Here is a 15,737-nt window from a genome sequence, read left to right on the forward strand (position 1 = left end):
AAATAGGGAGTGGCTCTTGTATGGGGTGATGCATGTGGGAACCTATGAGGGATAGACGTAGGAGGGGCCCCAGGCCCCTGTCCAATCACCCGGCACCCAGGATAGAAGCTTCTAGGTGTATGGGAGGGGATACCGAGTGACTGACAGGGCGCCTGGGAGGGGGCAAGGGAGTGACTAAACACCTTAGGGGAGGATTGACACATGGGGTAAGGCGGGAAAACTAGGGACAAACCAAGTGGAACATGGGGGTACATATGAACAAACCATTACATAATAAAACCTGCAATAACACAACTCCACAACTCTCCATCTGTGAAACCTCTCAGCAGGGGAATGCACTGCTCCCTCGGCAGCCGGTGCTGCTGGCTCTGCCTTCATCCCGCCCAGGACACCCGCCAGCCTCCTCCTCCTCTCCCTCCGCCGGAGCAGCGGCTGCCCGGCAGGAGCAGAGCCCTCGCAGCCGGCACAGGCGCTCGGATGGAGCAGGGAGCTCTCCAGGCCGCTGGAGGCCGGCTGGCAAATGAGAGAGCCGTTACCTGATCACCCCGAACCTCTCCGGGCTTCCAAAGGCTGCCGGATGGAGAAATCCAGCCAGGCTTGGGAGGGAACACCAGGCGGGAGGAGAAGCCTTCCCTCATTACGGCGCTAAGAGGCAGCAGTGACTCCACAGCAAGGTGTTATTTTATTGAAATAACAATTGTTCCCGTCTATTAGACACAGATCCGGCGGGTAGGATGAACGAGGAGAGGCTCAGGTACAGAGCTAAGGACACAGGACACCTGACAGCTGGCTCTGTGTTGCTGTAGGAGCCCGAGGCCTCGGGTTTAAAGTGCTGCTCACACCAGAGCTTGGAGAATTGGCTTTCAGTCAGGTTGTTCTAAAGGCTGTCTGACCTCTGGAACAGACGTTTCATTCCTACTTAGCACCAAATCTAATTTAACAGTAAGTATAAATATACATATTTAAAATCCATAATGTGAGTAATTTCTCAGCATTTACATAGGACGGAGTAAAAAATTTAACAAATGCTAAAAACAGCTTTTCAGTATCCTCTGAGAGTCTGGCAAAAACTGAGTCGTCACTGGAGTGTGTGAGGAGTCACTTTGCAAGTACTGGAGAGCACTTGGTGTGTATTCTGAGCCTGGTGAGGATTAACCAAAGCTCCACGCTTGGGAGAGGTGTGCAGGTCCTGGGTTGCTCCCTCTTGTGACCCAGAGGGATCCTGAAAGTGCAAGTCTGATTCTGTCACAGTGCGTGGCACCTGCACAGCTCCCTGGGGGAAGCAAACACAGCTGGAGGCTGTTCCTGTCCCTGCTCTGCTCCTGTCCAGCAAGGCCTGAAGTCCCTCTGACCAGTCCTGCCACAGCACCGAGTGCTGCTCCCTCCCTCCCTGTGCTCACCCTCCTCGGAAAGCTGTGGCCACGTGGGTCGTTGTGGGCTGGTCACTGGCTAAAACACCCGAATCAGGACCAAGAGCCTGAGCTGGGACACTCAGGACAAGCTGCTGGCCCTGGGTGTGTGGGGATGTTCCTGCAGAGGATTTCACGCTGCAGAACAGGCTTTGCTGGACCCCAGCCCAGCTTGTTCTGTACACAGGCCATTCTAACATGAAAAGCTGCCTTTGCTAAGCACAAACACCTGCTCAGGAACAGCACAGACAGCAGCACCATTATTAACATATTTACACCATAAGTTAAAAGTAGCAGGGCAAGGATCCAGCACAAAAGAGATGTCATCCAGACAGCAGTGGCCTAGTTGCTAGCAAGCTTGGGACAAAGAGAGAGGCCCCTGAGGGCTACTGCCTCTTTGTGTAGAGCAGCTTCCTGGGAAATCCCTGTTCCCTTTGCAGGAGGTGTGGAGATGGAAGCTGCTTCCTCCCAGTGCTGGCTCCAGGTCAGGCTCCGTTGGCACCGGCCTTGCTGCTCTGCGATGCTTCCATTTTGGTCTAGGGACAAAAGAAAAGAGCAGATTTTAGGCAGTACAAGTGCTTCTTGAAATTCACAATCTTTTCTGAAGGTGCACGGGAAGCTGCTCTGGAGAGCATCATCCAGCTGATGAGGAGGAAAGTTCTTCAGGTTAAAGGAGATCGGAGTCTGTCTGGACTCCCAAACTTGCCCTAAGCAGCATCCCAGATGTGCACACAAGCACCTAAATGGAAATGAAATATTCACAGAAAGAAAACGGGCAAAACAAAGACAATCACTGCAGAAATATTTTTACAGATACAAAGTGGCTCTTACCCTGGTGACTCCAAGGGAAGGCTGGTCTGTCCTAGTGGCCCAAGACAGATTATTAAGGAAGAGTACAAGGATATACCAGTAATTCCCCCCAGTCTGACTGCTCTCTGCCATCTGTGGTATCTTTGTATTGAACAGCCCTCAGTGCAGTTCTCATCCAGTTTCTCCAGCTGCTCCCTGAACTCAGCAGTGTTCACAGCATCCTGTGCTAAGACCTTCCTCGGTTTGGCTGCAAGCTGTGTGAAGAACAATCTTTTTTGGGAAGTGTAAGAACTCTGACAAGCTCACCTCTCGTGGGGGAGGCTTCACTGACGCTTCAGAGAATGGCAATTTCTCTGCTGGCTGGGACACAAATTCTTCATTCTTTAAGGAAAAAGCAGCTGTAAGTCACAGAACCCTCTTGCAAAAGCCTGAACCCCCCAGGCCCTTCTCCCTTCTGACAAGGCTGTTCCCTGCTCACTCTGTGAAAGCTGTGCTGGTATTTCCATTGTTGTGTCCCAGCACAATTTAACTATGTGGAAATATTTCTGGCAGTTGATACAATATTCTTTGATTCCTGCTGCTGCTTTTATCAGCTGGGACTAATCTAAGGAATTCACTGCAGTGTGATGCCAAGAACCATATGCTCTGGCTTTCTTACTCTAGATATTTTGGCTCATTTTGTCCTGTAAAACTGAACCCAAATTCAGTAAGAAGGCTAAAAACAAGTCCACTTTAACTGGCTTCTCTGAGCTGAATGTACCTGGGCTGAGGCCTGAAGCAATTCAGGTTGAATCTCCCTGGCTGGGAGCCAGCACCATGGTACTGAATAACCAGCTGCTCCCAGCACAGCACCACTTGTGCCACAGCAGATCCCAGCTCCCTTCCCTTGCCTCTCAAATCAGAACATGCAACTACGAGGCTCCTGGGGGGAAAACACCCACACAGTGCAAGAACAGACGCTGCACGTGCTCTGTGCCATGGTGTCAAACTTTAGTTTTGTCCAGCTTTGGAAAGGTTTGGTCACACTCAATTCCCAACGATGTCAGCACATGTTTTCCTGCTTGCAGACTGCTGTTTCTAACCTTTCTTCCCTGTATAACAGGGGCAGGATCCAGGAGGGTCTCCTGACTGTCAAGCACAGGTGTCATCACTCCAGCAGCTTCACCTGTCTGCAGAAGAACACAGATTCATAACTTCAGTCCACTTGTAGGATCAGAAAACAAGATTCTGTCACAGTCCTTCATTTTTATAATGTATAATGGTTGAGCTATTAACCTAAAAGCTTTATTCAAACCACTCACCTTATTCTGTGGAATGGGAACAGATTGTGGCTTTAGGTCTATTAAGTACAAGGCACGGGAAAGCAGGAGGAGAGAAGAGGGAACGTTCTCCTTTAAATGAAGATCCAGCCACTTGGAAAAAAACAGAAGGAAAAAATGCCTCATATTGGCTCTATGTGAGCATTTATTAATACAACACTTTGTTCATAAAGCAATCTTGAGTTTGGATAATACAGTTTTAAGATACCAGAATGAGAAGAAATGGGTCTGAAGAGTTGGGAATAACCCCCACTTCACCATGCTCCTATCTGGCCTTTGTTCTATTTCTGTATCTATTTCTCTTCAGTCTAGGACATAATCTGGACCCTTCATGCCTTACAGCTCAGCTCTGCAGGTGAGGATCCAGCCTGAAACTCGTGAATTCTCAGGAAGCTGTGCCTGCTCGACCTGGCCACAGCAGCCCTGGCCAGGGCACACTCACCTGCCCCAGCTGCTCCTTCAGCTGCTCTTCAGAGAGCCCCAGTGACCGCATCCCTCTGGCCCTGCAGGCGCTCTGCAGCTCCGGCACGCTCAGGCCACTGACCCCCTCCTTGGCAATCATCTGGAATGAACAGCAACGTTCCCACCCAGGCTCAGGGTAAGCCAGGCCCTCTTGCACCTGAAAGGGCTTCTGGAGGTACCCAGATCAACCTCCAGTTCAAAACTGCTCAGTATTTTCCATTTGTGCTTTGAACCTCTTTAGGGACGGGGATTCCACAGCCTCCAGACAACCTGTTCCACTGTTTACCCTCTCACCGATTTTAATTGTTTTCCTTATCAAGTTGAAATTTCCCTTGCTGCAACTTATGGCCACTACCTGCTGTCCTTCCACTCTGCAGATATGTCTGGTTCCATTTTCCAAATAACGCCATTGCACACTGAAAAACATCCCTTTTCCATAAGTCAGCACGAGTCCAAAACTAAATGCCCTAGCGACAATATCTGCAGTGCCACCTCCGTTAGAGCTCCCCAAAGACTGCAGGGGTGCAGGGAGATGAACTCCCATTCTGTTTTCTTCTGGGATCTCTCCCGGGGAGGATCTGACTCCCAGCAATCCCAAACTCCCCCGCTGTGAGGGTGTGTGGGTCAGCAGTGCAAGCAGCAGGCAGCTCCTGGGTGCTGCTGCAGACCCACCTCATCGTCGGCCTTGATGCTGCGCAGCCGCAGCAGCAGCTGGAAGCGCAGCAGGTTGTTGGTGCCCAGGGGCTGCAGCTCCAGCAGCTTGCACAGGGCCACCAGCTGCGGCCGCTCCAGGTGCTCCAGGGTCAGCTCGTCCTCGAAGAGCTTGGAGAAGCGCAGGATCTCCTGCGTGCTGGGCTGCCGGCCACTGGGAGGGAGCTGAGGGAAGCACAAAAAAACAGCCCTGAGCAGGACCACCAGCAGGAACCTCCTCCCCCATCCCCTCCCTCAGGGGAGCTCCTGGCCCTGTCGGACACAGCAGGATACAGTTAAAAGTCGCAGTGAAACTGTTACTGAGAGGCCGCTGAGGTTCCCCAGGTGAAAGGTATGCCCTCCCTGGACGGAATTCCTGTGAGCAGGGGTGACAGCTGCTCTGTCTCCACAATCCGGGTACAAATCCTGTGCTCTCTGCCCCAAACAGCAGCTCTAAAGGTGTGTCTGTGCCATGGCTGCCATCCTACCTCGTGCAGGTAAAAGGAGAATTGTTTCCCTTTTCCTGTGTCTGCCTTGTTCCTTTTGGCCATCTCTGCAATGGTCTCCCGCAGGAACTTTGCTAACTCCAGCTTTGCACTCAACTTCTTCTTCTGCTTTTCTTCCTTCATTTGGGAAATACAAGGTTACAAATCAGGAAATGGAATTGCTGTGCACATTCCTTCTGATCCCTGTCTGCAGCACAGCCGCAGCTCAGGAATAAGTTGGGAATGTCCCGGGCCCGGGGTGAGGCTGATCCTCACTGGCAGCAGCAGGCAGGGAGCAGCAGCCCTGCACAGCTGCACAGATGTTCTGAGGAGCTGGGGACACTCCACAGCCTCACAGAGGGCACAAACCTTCTTCGACTCAGTCTCAAATGTCGAGGGCAGCATTTCAGGGAAGAGCTTCAGGAACACAGGTAACAGAAACTCCATGAAGGGGACAATGACAAACACCAGGAAGGGAACCAGGCGGAAGAGATCTGCACAAGTTCTCAGCAGCTGCAGGGAGAAAAGCGCAGCAGGGATTACTCAGAGACCATCCCTCAGCCAGACACACAAAGTGTGTCCAAAGAAGGTGTTAAGCCTCTTACTGCATTGCTTTATCCAGGTGTTGTGACACTTACCCTTCTCCTCTCCCTCCCGGTGAGCACCTGCCCGTGGAGCAGCCTCCACACCATCCTGGCAGCCACCTTGGTGTCCGTCCAGAGCAGGTGCAATCCGTTGTAGTAATGCCTCAGCTCATCCATGGTTCTCTGTCGCAAGGACTTCTTCCCCACAGGAGCGGGAAGGATCTGCTTGGCCAGAGTTTTGGCAGGTTTGGCTCCCTGGTTCCTGGGGCTCCCGCGGGGCAGGGATTCACCTGGGAGCTGCTGCCGGGGGCTGCTGCAGGTGTGCAAGGTGTGGGCAGGTGAGCAAGGCAGGGCAGCACCCAGGCAGGCACGGCGTGGCCAGGGCTGGCTTCTGGAGTCCCTGGAGCTCCGGGTTAGCTGGGGATCCACCAGCTGGACAAGAGCAGCGGCTGGAGAGCACAGGGGGCTGCAGTGCGCCAGGAGAGGGGAGCCCCTGAAACTGGAGGGGTGTTTCAGTGAGAACAGCGCAGGAGGACGAAGTGCCAGGCATCACACCCGAACCTTCTCAGCACCGGAGAAGCGCTCAGAGCCTCGTGAAATGGGTTTTGTGGCCAAGAGCCCGTTCCCCCCGTAACGGCTGAGATACCGAGAACTCGCGCTGTGCTAGCAGCCCATCCCCGGGGGGCGGCTCCGCAGTGCCTCTCGGAAGCCGCTTTAGCAGGAAATGCGATAAAAGCTCGATAGAAGCTCGATAAAATCTCGATAAAAGCTGCAAACCCCCGGGGCTCACCTGGCCCTGGCCGCGGCCAGGAGCGCGTTACAGCCGCGCGCAGCCATGGCTGGGCCGGGCGCGGCGGGCGCTCAGCCCCGGCGGCGGCGGGGGACGGTGGCGGCTCCGGGCGGCGCCGGGGGCCGCCGGGGCCCGGCCGGCCCCATCCCCGAGCGCTGCCGGGCGCGTCGGGGCCGGACCGGGGGCTCCGACACCGCCCCTCTGCGGTCCCTGTGCTCGTGCCAGTCCCGGCGATACCGATCCCTGTGCCGGTCCCTGTTCTCTGATCCCGGTCCCGGTTCTCTGATCCCGGTCCCGGTTCCCTGATCCGGGCCCCGCCCACCGCCGGCCGCGCTCCTCCTGCCCCTCCCACCCGTCCCGTCGTGCCCCGCGCGCGCCCCTCGGACCCGTCGCCGCTCTGTGGTGCCTGCGCCGTGACGCCATCGCGCCGCGCCACGCCTGCTCGACGTCAGCCAATCAGAAGTCAGAATCGCGGCCCTGCTGGAGGCCCGCCCAATGGGAGCGGAGCGGGGCGGGGCCTGACCCGAGGAGCCCTCGGGAACAACCGCTGCTTGGGTGCGAGAACGGCAGCGGCGCGCGGGCTGTGGCGTCACGTGCCGCTGCGTGACGCCATCGCGAGACGAGAGCGTGACGTCACGCGCATGGCGGGCGCGCGGGAGCGGTCCGTGGGGCCCCGAAGCCTCGGACGGAGCCGCAGCGGGGCCGCCCGGGCCCTTAAAGCGCATCGGGAGCCTCCCAGCACGCCCGGCCCGGCAGGAGCCGCTCCCAGTGCCCTCGGCCGCGGGAGGCCGCGCCCCGGCTGGCACTGCGGGCCCGTCCGCAGTGCCCGTGAGCACACACAGAGCGCCGGCGAGCGGCTCCGTGCGTGAGGAGCAGAGCGAGCGACGGGCCCTGCGGTGTGTGAGACAGACGCTCCGCTCCCGCGTGTGAGGGGCGGCTGGAGCACGCTGACGGCTGGAGAAGCGTTCTCAGCAGCTGACACTTGACTTGATCCCTTTAAATTTTAAGGTCCCTTCCAACCCGAGCCATTCTGACATTCCATGAAATACTATCTGGTTTGCAGAGATTAGAAAAGAAAAACCATTGTATTGCCCCAGTAAAAAAAGGGTCCGGAACCCTTTGGCTAATAGTTGCCCAAACATTTGAACAGTGTTTTGAAAAGTAGAAAATAAAATTGAGTAGATGGGGGGAAAAGGGGACAGAGCTCTTGAGTCTAGTGCCAGAGCTCCCAGTACAAAACTGGGCTTTAAACACATTTGGATTAAGTCTGAAAGAGCTTTTCCTGTGGGAATGGGGGACACAGATGGGTCTCCTCTCCTGTTCCTGAGAAGACCCATCTATGGATGTTCCTGTGCTGTGCACGGGCCTTTAGGAAGGTCCCTAAAGTGACGAGCAGAGTCGATTTTCAAACTCCCTTTCCTGCAGCTCTTCCCAGCCCAGCCCCTGTTCCTCTTGTCGGAGGAGCCCAGAAATGGGCACAAATGTCGCCAGCGCTCTCTTGTCCCCGGGCCCCCTTGGGGTCCGAACTACATCTCCCGTGGTGCCCCGCGGCGGACACCGCCCGAGCGGCCAATGGCTGGCGGCGGCGCGTGCGCGCGCGGCTGCGCAGTGCGGCGGCGGCGGGGGGCGGGCGGGGGCGGAGGCGCTCGGCGGGGCCGCACCGGCACAGCCGCTCCAGCGCCGCCGCCGCCAGCGCCTCCCTCGGCCGCCGACCCGCCGGGCCCGCCGGGCCCCGCCAGCGCCTCCCTCGGCCGCGGCGGGCGCTGGGGGCGGGCGGCCTCCCCGGGGCGGAGCCGGCGCCAGCGGCGGGGGCGCGGAAATCGAGGCCGGGGCTCCGTCGCGGCCTTGCTGGTGCTGCGGGAGGAGGAGGCGGAGGCCCCGCGCCGCCCCCGCCGCCGCCTTTGTCTGCGCGGGGCCGGGCGGACGCGGCGGGGCCGTGAGAATGGAACTGACTGAAGGTGAGCGCGGGGCCGGGCGGCCCCGGGGCGGAGGGGCCGCGGCCGCCATGTTGCTGCGGGAGCTGCGGCGGCACCGGGGCGGCGGGGCCGGGCCCGGGCAGAGCCCGGCGGGGGCAGAGCCCGGCCGGGGCCGGCCCTGCGGTCGGCCGGGCCCGGCGCCGTGCCGCGGGACCCCCGCGCTCCCCGCTCCGGCCCCGCGGCTCTCACCGGGCCCGAGCCCCGACCTGCTGCGGGCGAGAAATTCGCGGTTTCACCGAGCGCAGCCGTCGGTGTCACCGTGCCGCGGCCTCCGCAGCTCGAGGAGAAGGGTTTTATTGCGCGCGGGAAGAGCTGCGCATCGGTGAAGGGTTTGTTGTTGCTCTGATGTTATTTTTTTGCGGTGCTGTTGCGTTGTGCTGCACTTTGTTGTGGTCTCGCTGTGCTTTCGTTTCGCTGTCGATACGCTCGGTCGTTTCAGTGCAATTTGTTGTTAAAAGTCTTAATGGCGACATAGTTCTATAGATATGTACCAGCCCCAAGGACAGTATTAAGTAGCCAGTAGTTAGATGGGAAAACTGTAGCGTGTTTTGATGGCTGTTCAAGTCTTTCAGTGACGTTTTGCAGAGATGCAAAGTGAATGCTTTGGTAGTTATATATATATTTTAGTATTATTATTATTAAGTATTTTTTATGAGCTGCTTGAAAGGATTTTGCTCCAAAACCTGAGCATGTGCTTTATGAAGATGCAGGGTAAGAGTACAGGATGGTGGTCAGATTGTATGTTTTGTTTTAATACAAACATATTTTGCATTTTCCAGTTTTCACAACTTTGCTTGAGTTTGAGGGGGTTTGTGTGAGACACATTGTGGTTCTTGCCCTGGCTGTGATACCTGACTTCTGCTTCGTAGCAGTATTAACCCATGACTTTTCCTGAAGATCCAGAGTTTTTGCTCCATGTTTTAGATTTGAATCCCATGGCTCTCTAAACAAATGAGTCTCTGAGCTCCTTTTTCAGACAAACCCCTTTTCTCTGCTGTCCATGTTGTTTCTTTCCACAGCACCGTGGGAAACTTCTTCCAAATGCCCTTATCAAGCCCAGTTACAGACATGACTGTTTTTTCTGGCATTCAGAAACCAAATACAAAACACCTTTACAAAGGTGCACAGGGAAGCAGCCTCACCTCATGCTTTAAAGTTTGTCAAGAGGTCTCTGATTCACCGCTGGTGTCTGCCAGGAGGAACAGCTCAGTCTAGCTGGAGTCAGGAAAAATCCACAGGCTGCGAGTTTCCTGTTAAAGACTCAGGTGCAGGTGAAAATTTGGTGTTGTCTTAACATGGGCAAACAGAGCTTTGTCTGGGGGATTTGTTAAGGACATGCAGAGAAGGATGGGACAAAGCAGCTTGCACGGATCGAATGTAGGGATTAGTAGGAACAATTGTTTTATTTCTCGCTGCAGTTCAGACAGTTCTGACCCACCGGGATGGTGTTCCAGGTGACAGAGGTGTCCCTCTGGGTCATGGCTAATGTGACCAGAAGCAGTGGGTGTGCTCAGCTCAGGGGAGGAGTGAGGTGCAGGGGTGTGTGTGAACTGCAGGCTGAGGGTTTTGAGAGGTCAGGAGTGATTGCATCACTTCAGACACCTGGCCTGTCCAGCCAGGCAGCTCTGTCTGTCTGTCAAACACCTGCAGCAGGGAACAGCTACTGAGAGCTGCTTTGGTTGGGTGCTTGAGGAAAGCAGCACCAAGTGCAGCTTGGATGCTTTGGGATGAAACAGCACAGGAAATGGCAGTAAACATCTGTGGGGTAAGCAGGGGTTGGTAGGATGTCAGCAGAGGTTTGCATGTCTCTGGTTTAGTCTGTGTGGACAGGAACTGGGTGGTATTTGGACATAAAGATGTCCTGGAACTTCTGCTTTTGAGCTGGTGACAGAAAGCCCAGCTCAGGGTGACGAGGCAGTGACACCGTTCTGAGCACACATGGCTGACTCACAGCAGTGCTTCCAGCTCCCCTAGGAGCCAGCAGGCCAGCTCTGCCTCACAACCTTCCATCCAGAAAACACCTCACCTCTGGCTGCACTAACCCTGGGTGGGCATTGCCAACAGAAAAGGGTGGGAAAGGTTTGGTGAAACCTCTGTTTAAAATGTGTGCATGCTGGACTTTATCAGTAACTGTTGTGTTTGTCCCTGCTGTGGCCACAACCAGTCTTGGCCAAACCTACATAATTTCCTGACTGGGAAAAGCTGTTACCACATGGGGATTGGAGTGGTTTGATAATTTGAGGTCAGTTGTTATTTAGTCCAATGCAGCATAGAAGCAAGGTTTGAGAACTTCAAGTCGTGTTTTCTAAGAGAAAAGTTGAAAAATACTCATGCTAAAACTGCTTTTAGATAAGTGCAATTGTTGGTGAAAAGGTGAACCTGGAGGATCCATAATCTTTGCAAAACCTTTCCCTCACTGAGCACTCACTCTTGGAGTGGAACTGATTTTTTGAGTTGTGCTCAGTTGAGCTGAAAAGCTTGGGATGGGAACTGAAAGTAACAGTGTGCACTTAAGGAAGACGCTGACCTGCCTTCTTCTGTGCTGCTTATGTTTTTCCATTTACCTTTTCCTCTGTTACTTTGAATTGTGTCTCTCCCATGGATGACAGGAAAATGTTTACTGAAGGTGTGCTGAGTCTCAGCATTTGTAAATAGCCCTGTGTCCCTGTCTGTCCTGGGAGAGGACTAGAACAAAATGGGGGACTCGCCTTCAAAGAGGAAACTCTCTCATTAGGAAATTCAGTTGCACTTTTTGAAAGTGTTAATTTGACATTGTTTCATGTTGATTCAAGTTGTTTGCAGCCGCTGTGAAGTGTCCATTTCCTATAAACTTTGAAGTGATGAAACTGTTTCCATATCTGTCGATCTCCTGTGTTGTATCAGTGCAGGATCTGTTATGGGTCATGTTTGGAAGGCAAACTGTACAGTTCACAGGAGGCTGACACAGTGTGTTCATAGAGTAATCACTGGCATAGTGAGAAGAATTTATTCTGGAATACTTTTCTGCAAGATCAGCTGGAAAGCCCGTTGCCCTGTGGTCTGGGTGGTGTTACTGCATAGCAGGGGTGGCTCTCTGTGGTGACAGTGGGGTGTTCTTCACATTAGTGCTTAGGAGGGACATACACAAAGGGGTCCTTCCTTGGGTTTGGATGTTGAGATTCCTGTGTGCTCAGGATTCCTCATTGTGTCCTGTTTGTGTGGGCCGCTCTAGGGCCTGTCCTCTCACTGTAATCCTGCCCAGGTGCCACTTCACTGGGCAGCATGTGGGGCCTGACCCACTGGTGCAGAATTTTGGGCAAAGAGAATCGGAAGGTCTGGGTGTGGTAACAGTGATGGCAGTGAGAGACTGGGCAGGAAGGAGCTGGCAGTGATGTCAGTGCTGTGGGGACAGAGAACAGTCTTTGAGGCTGCTGGGGCAGTTCCTGGAGCCCTGAGCCTGGTTCTCAGCCTGCACCGAGTTCCTGAGGAGCCAGTTTGGGATGGGGTGTCCCAGCTGTGCAGTGAGGCTGGCACCCAGGCTGAGCAACACAGGTGAGCTCCAGAACGAATGAAAAGGAAACAAATCATAACTCGGTTTTTTAACTTTTTTTAACTGGTAGCTCCTAAACCCATTGTACATGCAGTGTTTTGAAGTTCCTTAGTCCAGGCTTTTGTCACGTAACAAAGCACAAGGGCAGCCACCTCTGCAGAACCTGTGGGAGCTGCATTGGCAGCTGGGACTGTGCCCTCACAGCTGTGGATGTTCCTGAAGTGCTACCACAGCTTCCCAAGAGTTTTATGTAAGTATTCAGAAGAAAAGATTGAGCCTGGTTTTAGTAAAACTAAAACCCAGCCTAGTGTGAGAATCTGTTTGCTGTTTGGCTTGGCAGATGGAAAGTAACAATTCAGTGGTAAATAGTACAAGCAGTCCGATTTTCTCTTCCCAGAACAGGGGTGGCTTGGGGTTTTTGACCTTGCTGTGCAATCCCAATGCTGCTCCTCAGATCTGTTGCTCCTGACAGTGCCACTTGTGTTGGTTTGCTGGCTGATGTGCAGAGCTGTGGAGGAAGGGATGGTTTCATGGCCCCGAGGTTTAAAAGTTCCTGCAGTGAGAAAATTCTGCTGCAGAGCCTTCTGCTGTTCTTGCCCTGAATTGCTTAATTACAGTGACAAACACACCTGAGTCAATCTCACAGGACAGTGAAGATGAGGACAAACATCAATTTAATCTAGGTGTGAATATCATTGAAAAACATCACCCCAAATTATCCAGCACAAATCTGATTGAGTTCTTGTTCCTGTTGGAACTTCAGTTACTTTTTGCAGTCTTAGAGGAGGGAAGTTCTCAGTGCGAGGAGAGCTCTTAGGTAAGGTATTGAGATGCATGGCTTTGGGAGGGTGAGAGTCGCATGTGGGCAGGGTTTAGGAGAGGTTTCCTTTAGAAAAAGTGTCTGCGGGATGCATTAATGTCATTTCTAACCCAGGCCAAAAGGGCACAGTAACCCTCCTGTGTGCCCACACGGGCAGAACAAATACCACGGGGCCGTGTTTGCTTTGGAAGGGCTGAACTAACCTTGTGCGAAGCAAACTGGTGTTTCTTACCTGCAGGTCAGGTCACTGTGTGTTGCTTCTTGTTGAACATTGAGCTGCTTACATGAATGCCAAAGCCTTCTCTGAGCCTGCAGTTGAGTTTTGGAAGTCTAACTTTGAGTCTGATTGTGGTGTCATAATATGCACTGTAAAGTTGAAGGTGTAGAATCTCGTTCAGTGAGTAACTTCTGGGTTTGGGGGTCTGTTGATGCTGAGGCTCAGAACCACGCAGTGCTAAATATTAAAATAAGATGTGAGGGGCAGGAGAATAACCCTCCTGACACAGCTGGTGAGAGCCAGTGCATGCAAGGTGTATCCTGCTCTTCTGGGGAGGGCAGGGGTTGGGAAGCTCCATCTGAAGCTGCTGTAGGGCGCTGCTTTCCCAGTGGCCAAGGTGGAATGACCCACTTGTTTTCATTGTGCTGTTGTTCAGAGCATCCTGTGGCTTGCCCAAAGACTACTCATGTCTCAAATTTTGGCAAGGAGGAGAGGAGGTTTCTCTGTTTTTCTGTGGTGTTCCTGGCCTGTGCAGTTTGCAGTGACTGTGTCAGGACAACGTGGTATATCGCTTCTCTGCTGCAGGGTGAAATGTTGTCCAGCTGCTTCGGGCTGGAATAACCTTCCTAGGGCATGACTAGGAAGGAAGTAAGGAGTGCTGGGGAGTTTGGCACCATTACTCTGACTTTGTCATACTTGGGCTTATAGTTCTTAAGCACTCGTAGGTGCTTCTGATATTTTTTGAAATGTCTTGGAAAAGAAGAAATTTGCCATATGAAAGACGTGTCGGTAGTCCTTTGTAAAGGCTCAGTAACAGCAGCCTCTCTAAATCCATGTGAGGGTGTCTGCCAGATAGAGAGGGAGAAATTGCTCTTGAGATCCCTTTGTTCCTCACTGTTTAATTTGCTTAATTACTGTTTTTTAATTTACACTGACTTCTGATTTCCCTTCCCCTGCCTCTAGGCCCTATGAGAAAAAGGGAAAGCTAAGGATGCTGGAGCAGAACAATGGATTTCTCTTTCTCTTTCATGCAAGGGATCATGGGAAACACAATTCAGCAACCACCTCAACTCATTGACTCGGCCAACATCCGCCAAGAGGAGGCCTTCGATGGCAGCAGTGACATTGCCGAGGATGGGGGCCGGACACCGTACGAGGCCGCGCTGCAGCCAGGCTTCCAGTACCCCACGCCCACGGCAGAGGAGCTGCCTCCCCTCAGCAACGGCTACCCCCCGGCCATCAGCATGTACGAGCCCCAAGCCAAATACCAGACGTACGCTCAGTATCCCAACGGATCGGCCAACGGCTTCGGGACAGTCAGGAACTTCAGCCCCCCGGAGTACTACCAGCTGGAGAACTCCAGCGCCAGGCCGCACGAGGTTCTGGAGAAACCTTCCCCTCCCCAGCCGCCGCCTCCGCCACCACCTTCAGCTCCACAAGTGGGCATTCCAAAGAAGACTGGCTCACCAGAGATCAAACTCAAAATAACCAAAACTATCCAGAACGGCAGGGAATTGTTTGAGTCCTCCCTCTGTGGGGACCTGTTGAATGAAGTCCAAGCGAGGGAGTACGCTAAGGCAAAACACGAAGGCAGGAAAGAGAAAAGGAAAAAAAGTAGCAAGCATGACTCTTCCCGATCGGAAGAGCGCAAGTCACACAAAATTCCAAAATTAGAACCAGAGGAGCAAAATGTAAGTGGAATGGTAATTCAGCCATCTGTACACCTGGTATTGTTGATGGAGAGCGTGTCCAGCAGGGTTTGTCCTTGTTCTGGCTGTGTGCACGCTGAGTCACCAGGCTTTAGTTACTCGTCAGAGCCTCAGGGTGAGGTTGCCAGGAGCTGTGTCTGTAGGTAACACAATGTTGGTTTAAAGGCTCATATGAAAAACAAATTTTAGAAAAGGTTATGCATTGTTTTTTTAATATTATTTAGTGTTATAGCATGTTTAGAGTTTGCTGCACTCTGGCCAATGTTGAAGATGGAACTTCTGGACCAAAGCTTACACATTCCTAAAATTGCCTCTCAAAAGAGTGCCAGATTGTTGAGTGGAAAGTGAGGTTATTTGGGGTATTCAGCAGTGAAACGTTAATTAATCTTGTACCATATTGTCCATATCCAGAGAATGTACATCAGGTGGTGTTAACTGAGATTCTGGGAAGCAAAGACCCAGATTACCTTGGTGCCCTCTCATTCTTTTTCTTTCAGTTTCATAAGCCACTCCAGTACTTTTGTTTCCTTTTATTGTGCTTGCTCCTGCAACCTCTGTGGTGCTGGTTTCTGCTTCTCCCAGTTTGAGGGAATGGGTGGCAGAGGGGCTGGTAAGTGCCAGGAGTGGAGAAGTTGCCATGTCTGGCAAGGACAGAAATTGCCCAGTGCAGGCTGGGCTGTTACAGGACATAGCTGTGTTTGTTGTCAGGCCTGTGAAAGCCCTTGGTGCTTGCTGTTCTCAGGAAGAAGAGCCTGTCCTGCAGGCACCAACTCTGATCTGGTAGAGTGGGTTCTGTGCTGCAGGGAGGTGCTGTTGGGGCCCTTGTGAGGTGGCTGTAGGAACTGCTGTGTCCTGCTGGCACTCCCTGAGCAGCATCTGTCTTGCACTCTACCTGCTTTCTGGCCAGACTCCATCACCCTCGCATCAGGCTGTCAGT

The 15,737-nt window shown here is 53.3% G+C and overlaps 2 protein-coding genes across 7 annotated transcripts in view; one reads left to right on the forward strand and one right to left on the reverse strand.

Moving 5' to 3' along the window:
* Positions 1–663: 663 nt before the first annotated feature.
* Positions 664–6,914, reverse strand: LETM2 (leucine zipper and EF-hand containing transmembrane protein 2). 2 transcript variants are annotated; one of them, XM_021535856.3, is made up of 10 exons: positions 6,550–6,912; positions 5,814–6,258; positions 5,545–5,688; positions 5,179–5,313; positions 4,673–4,876; positions 3,981–4,100; positions 3,521–3,631; positions 3,302–3,388; positions 2,526–2,600; positions 664–1,945 (listed from the first exon to the last, which is right to left on the reverse strand). In XM_021535856.3, exons 1-10 carry the CDS (start codon positions 6,594–6,596, stop codon positions 1,895–1,897), a joined length of 1,419 nt encoding a protein of 472 aa, XP_021391531.1. In that variant the 5' UTR covers positions 6,597–6,912; the 3' UTR covers positions 664–1,894. The 2 variants fall into 2 exon arrangements, with proteins under 2 accessions (XP_021391531.1, XP_085415260.1); XM_085559134.1 differs by lacking the exon at positions 3,981–4,100 and having other exon boundaries at positions 6,550–6,914.
* Positions 6,915–8,338: 1,424 nt separating this feature from the next.
* The window catches only part of NSD3 (nuclear receptor binding SET domain protein 3), a 36,095-nt gene continuing 28,696 nt past the window's right edge, over positions 8,339–15,737 (forward strand). For 3 of the 5 annotated variants that reach the window (XM_021535879.4, XM_077789260.2, XM_085559123.1), the window contains exons 1-2: positions 8,339–8,507; positions 14,055–14,782. In XM_021535879.4, coding sequence (XP_021391554.1) covers positions 14,099–14,782 — 684 coding nt within the window. In that variant the 5' untranslated portion in view covers positions 8,339–8,507; positions 14,055–14,098. Of the gene's footprint in view, positions 8,508–8,735; positions 10,291–14,054; positions 14,783–15,737 lie in introns of those variants that run through there. The other 2 variants (XM_085559121.1, XM_085559122.1) reach the window with 2 other exon arrangements.

This window comes from Lonchura striata, chromosome 22 (genome assembly GCF_050655825.1).
Source record: "Lonchura striata isolate lonStrDom1 chromosome 22, ASM5065582v1, whole genome shotgun sequence".
In the NCBI taxonomy this organism is placed as follows: Eukaryota; Metazoa; Chordata; class Aves; order Passeriformes; family Estrildidae; genus Lonchura; species Lonchura striata.

What these genes read in the sequence shown, in the direction of transcription:
- LETM2 (XM_021535856.3), bottom strand. Translation starts at nt 6,596, where the DNA reads ATGGCTGCGCGCGGCTGTAACGCGCTCCTGGCCGCGGCCAGGGCCAG. An exon ending in CCGGGAGGGAGAGGAGAAGG is followed by an intron (nt 5,689 to 5,813) that starts GTAAGTGTCACA and finishes TTCTCCCTGCAG; the next exon opens with CTGCTGAGAACTTGTGCAGA. An exon ending in TGAAGGAGCAGCTGGGGCAG is followed by an intron (nt 3,632 to 3,980) that starts GTGAGTGTGCCC and finishes TTTTTTTCCAAG; the next exon opens with TGGCTGGATCTTCATTTAAA.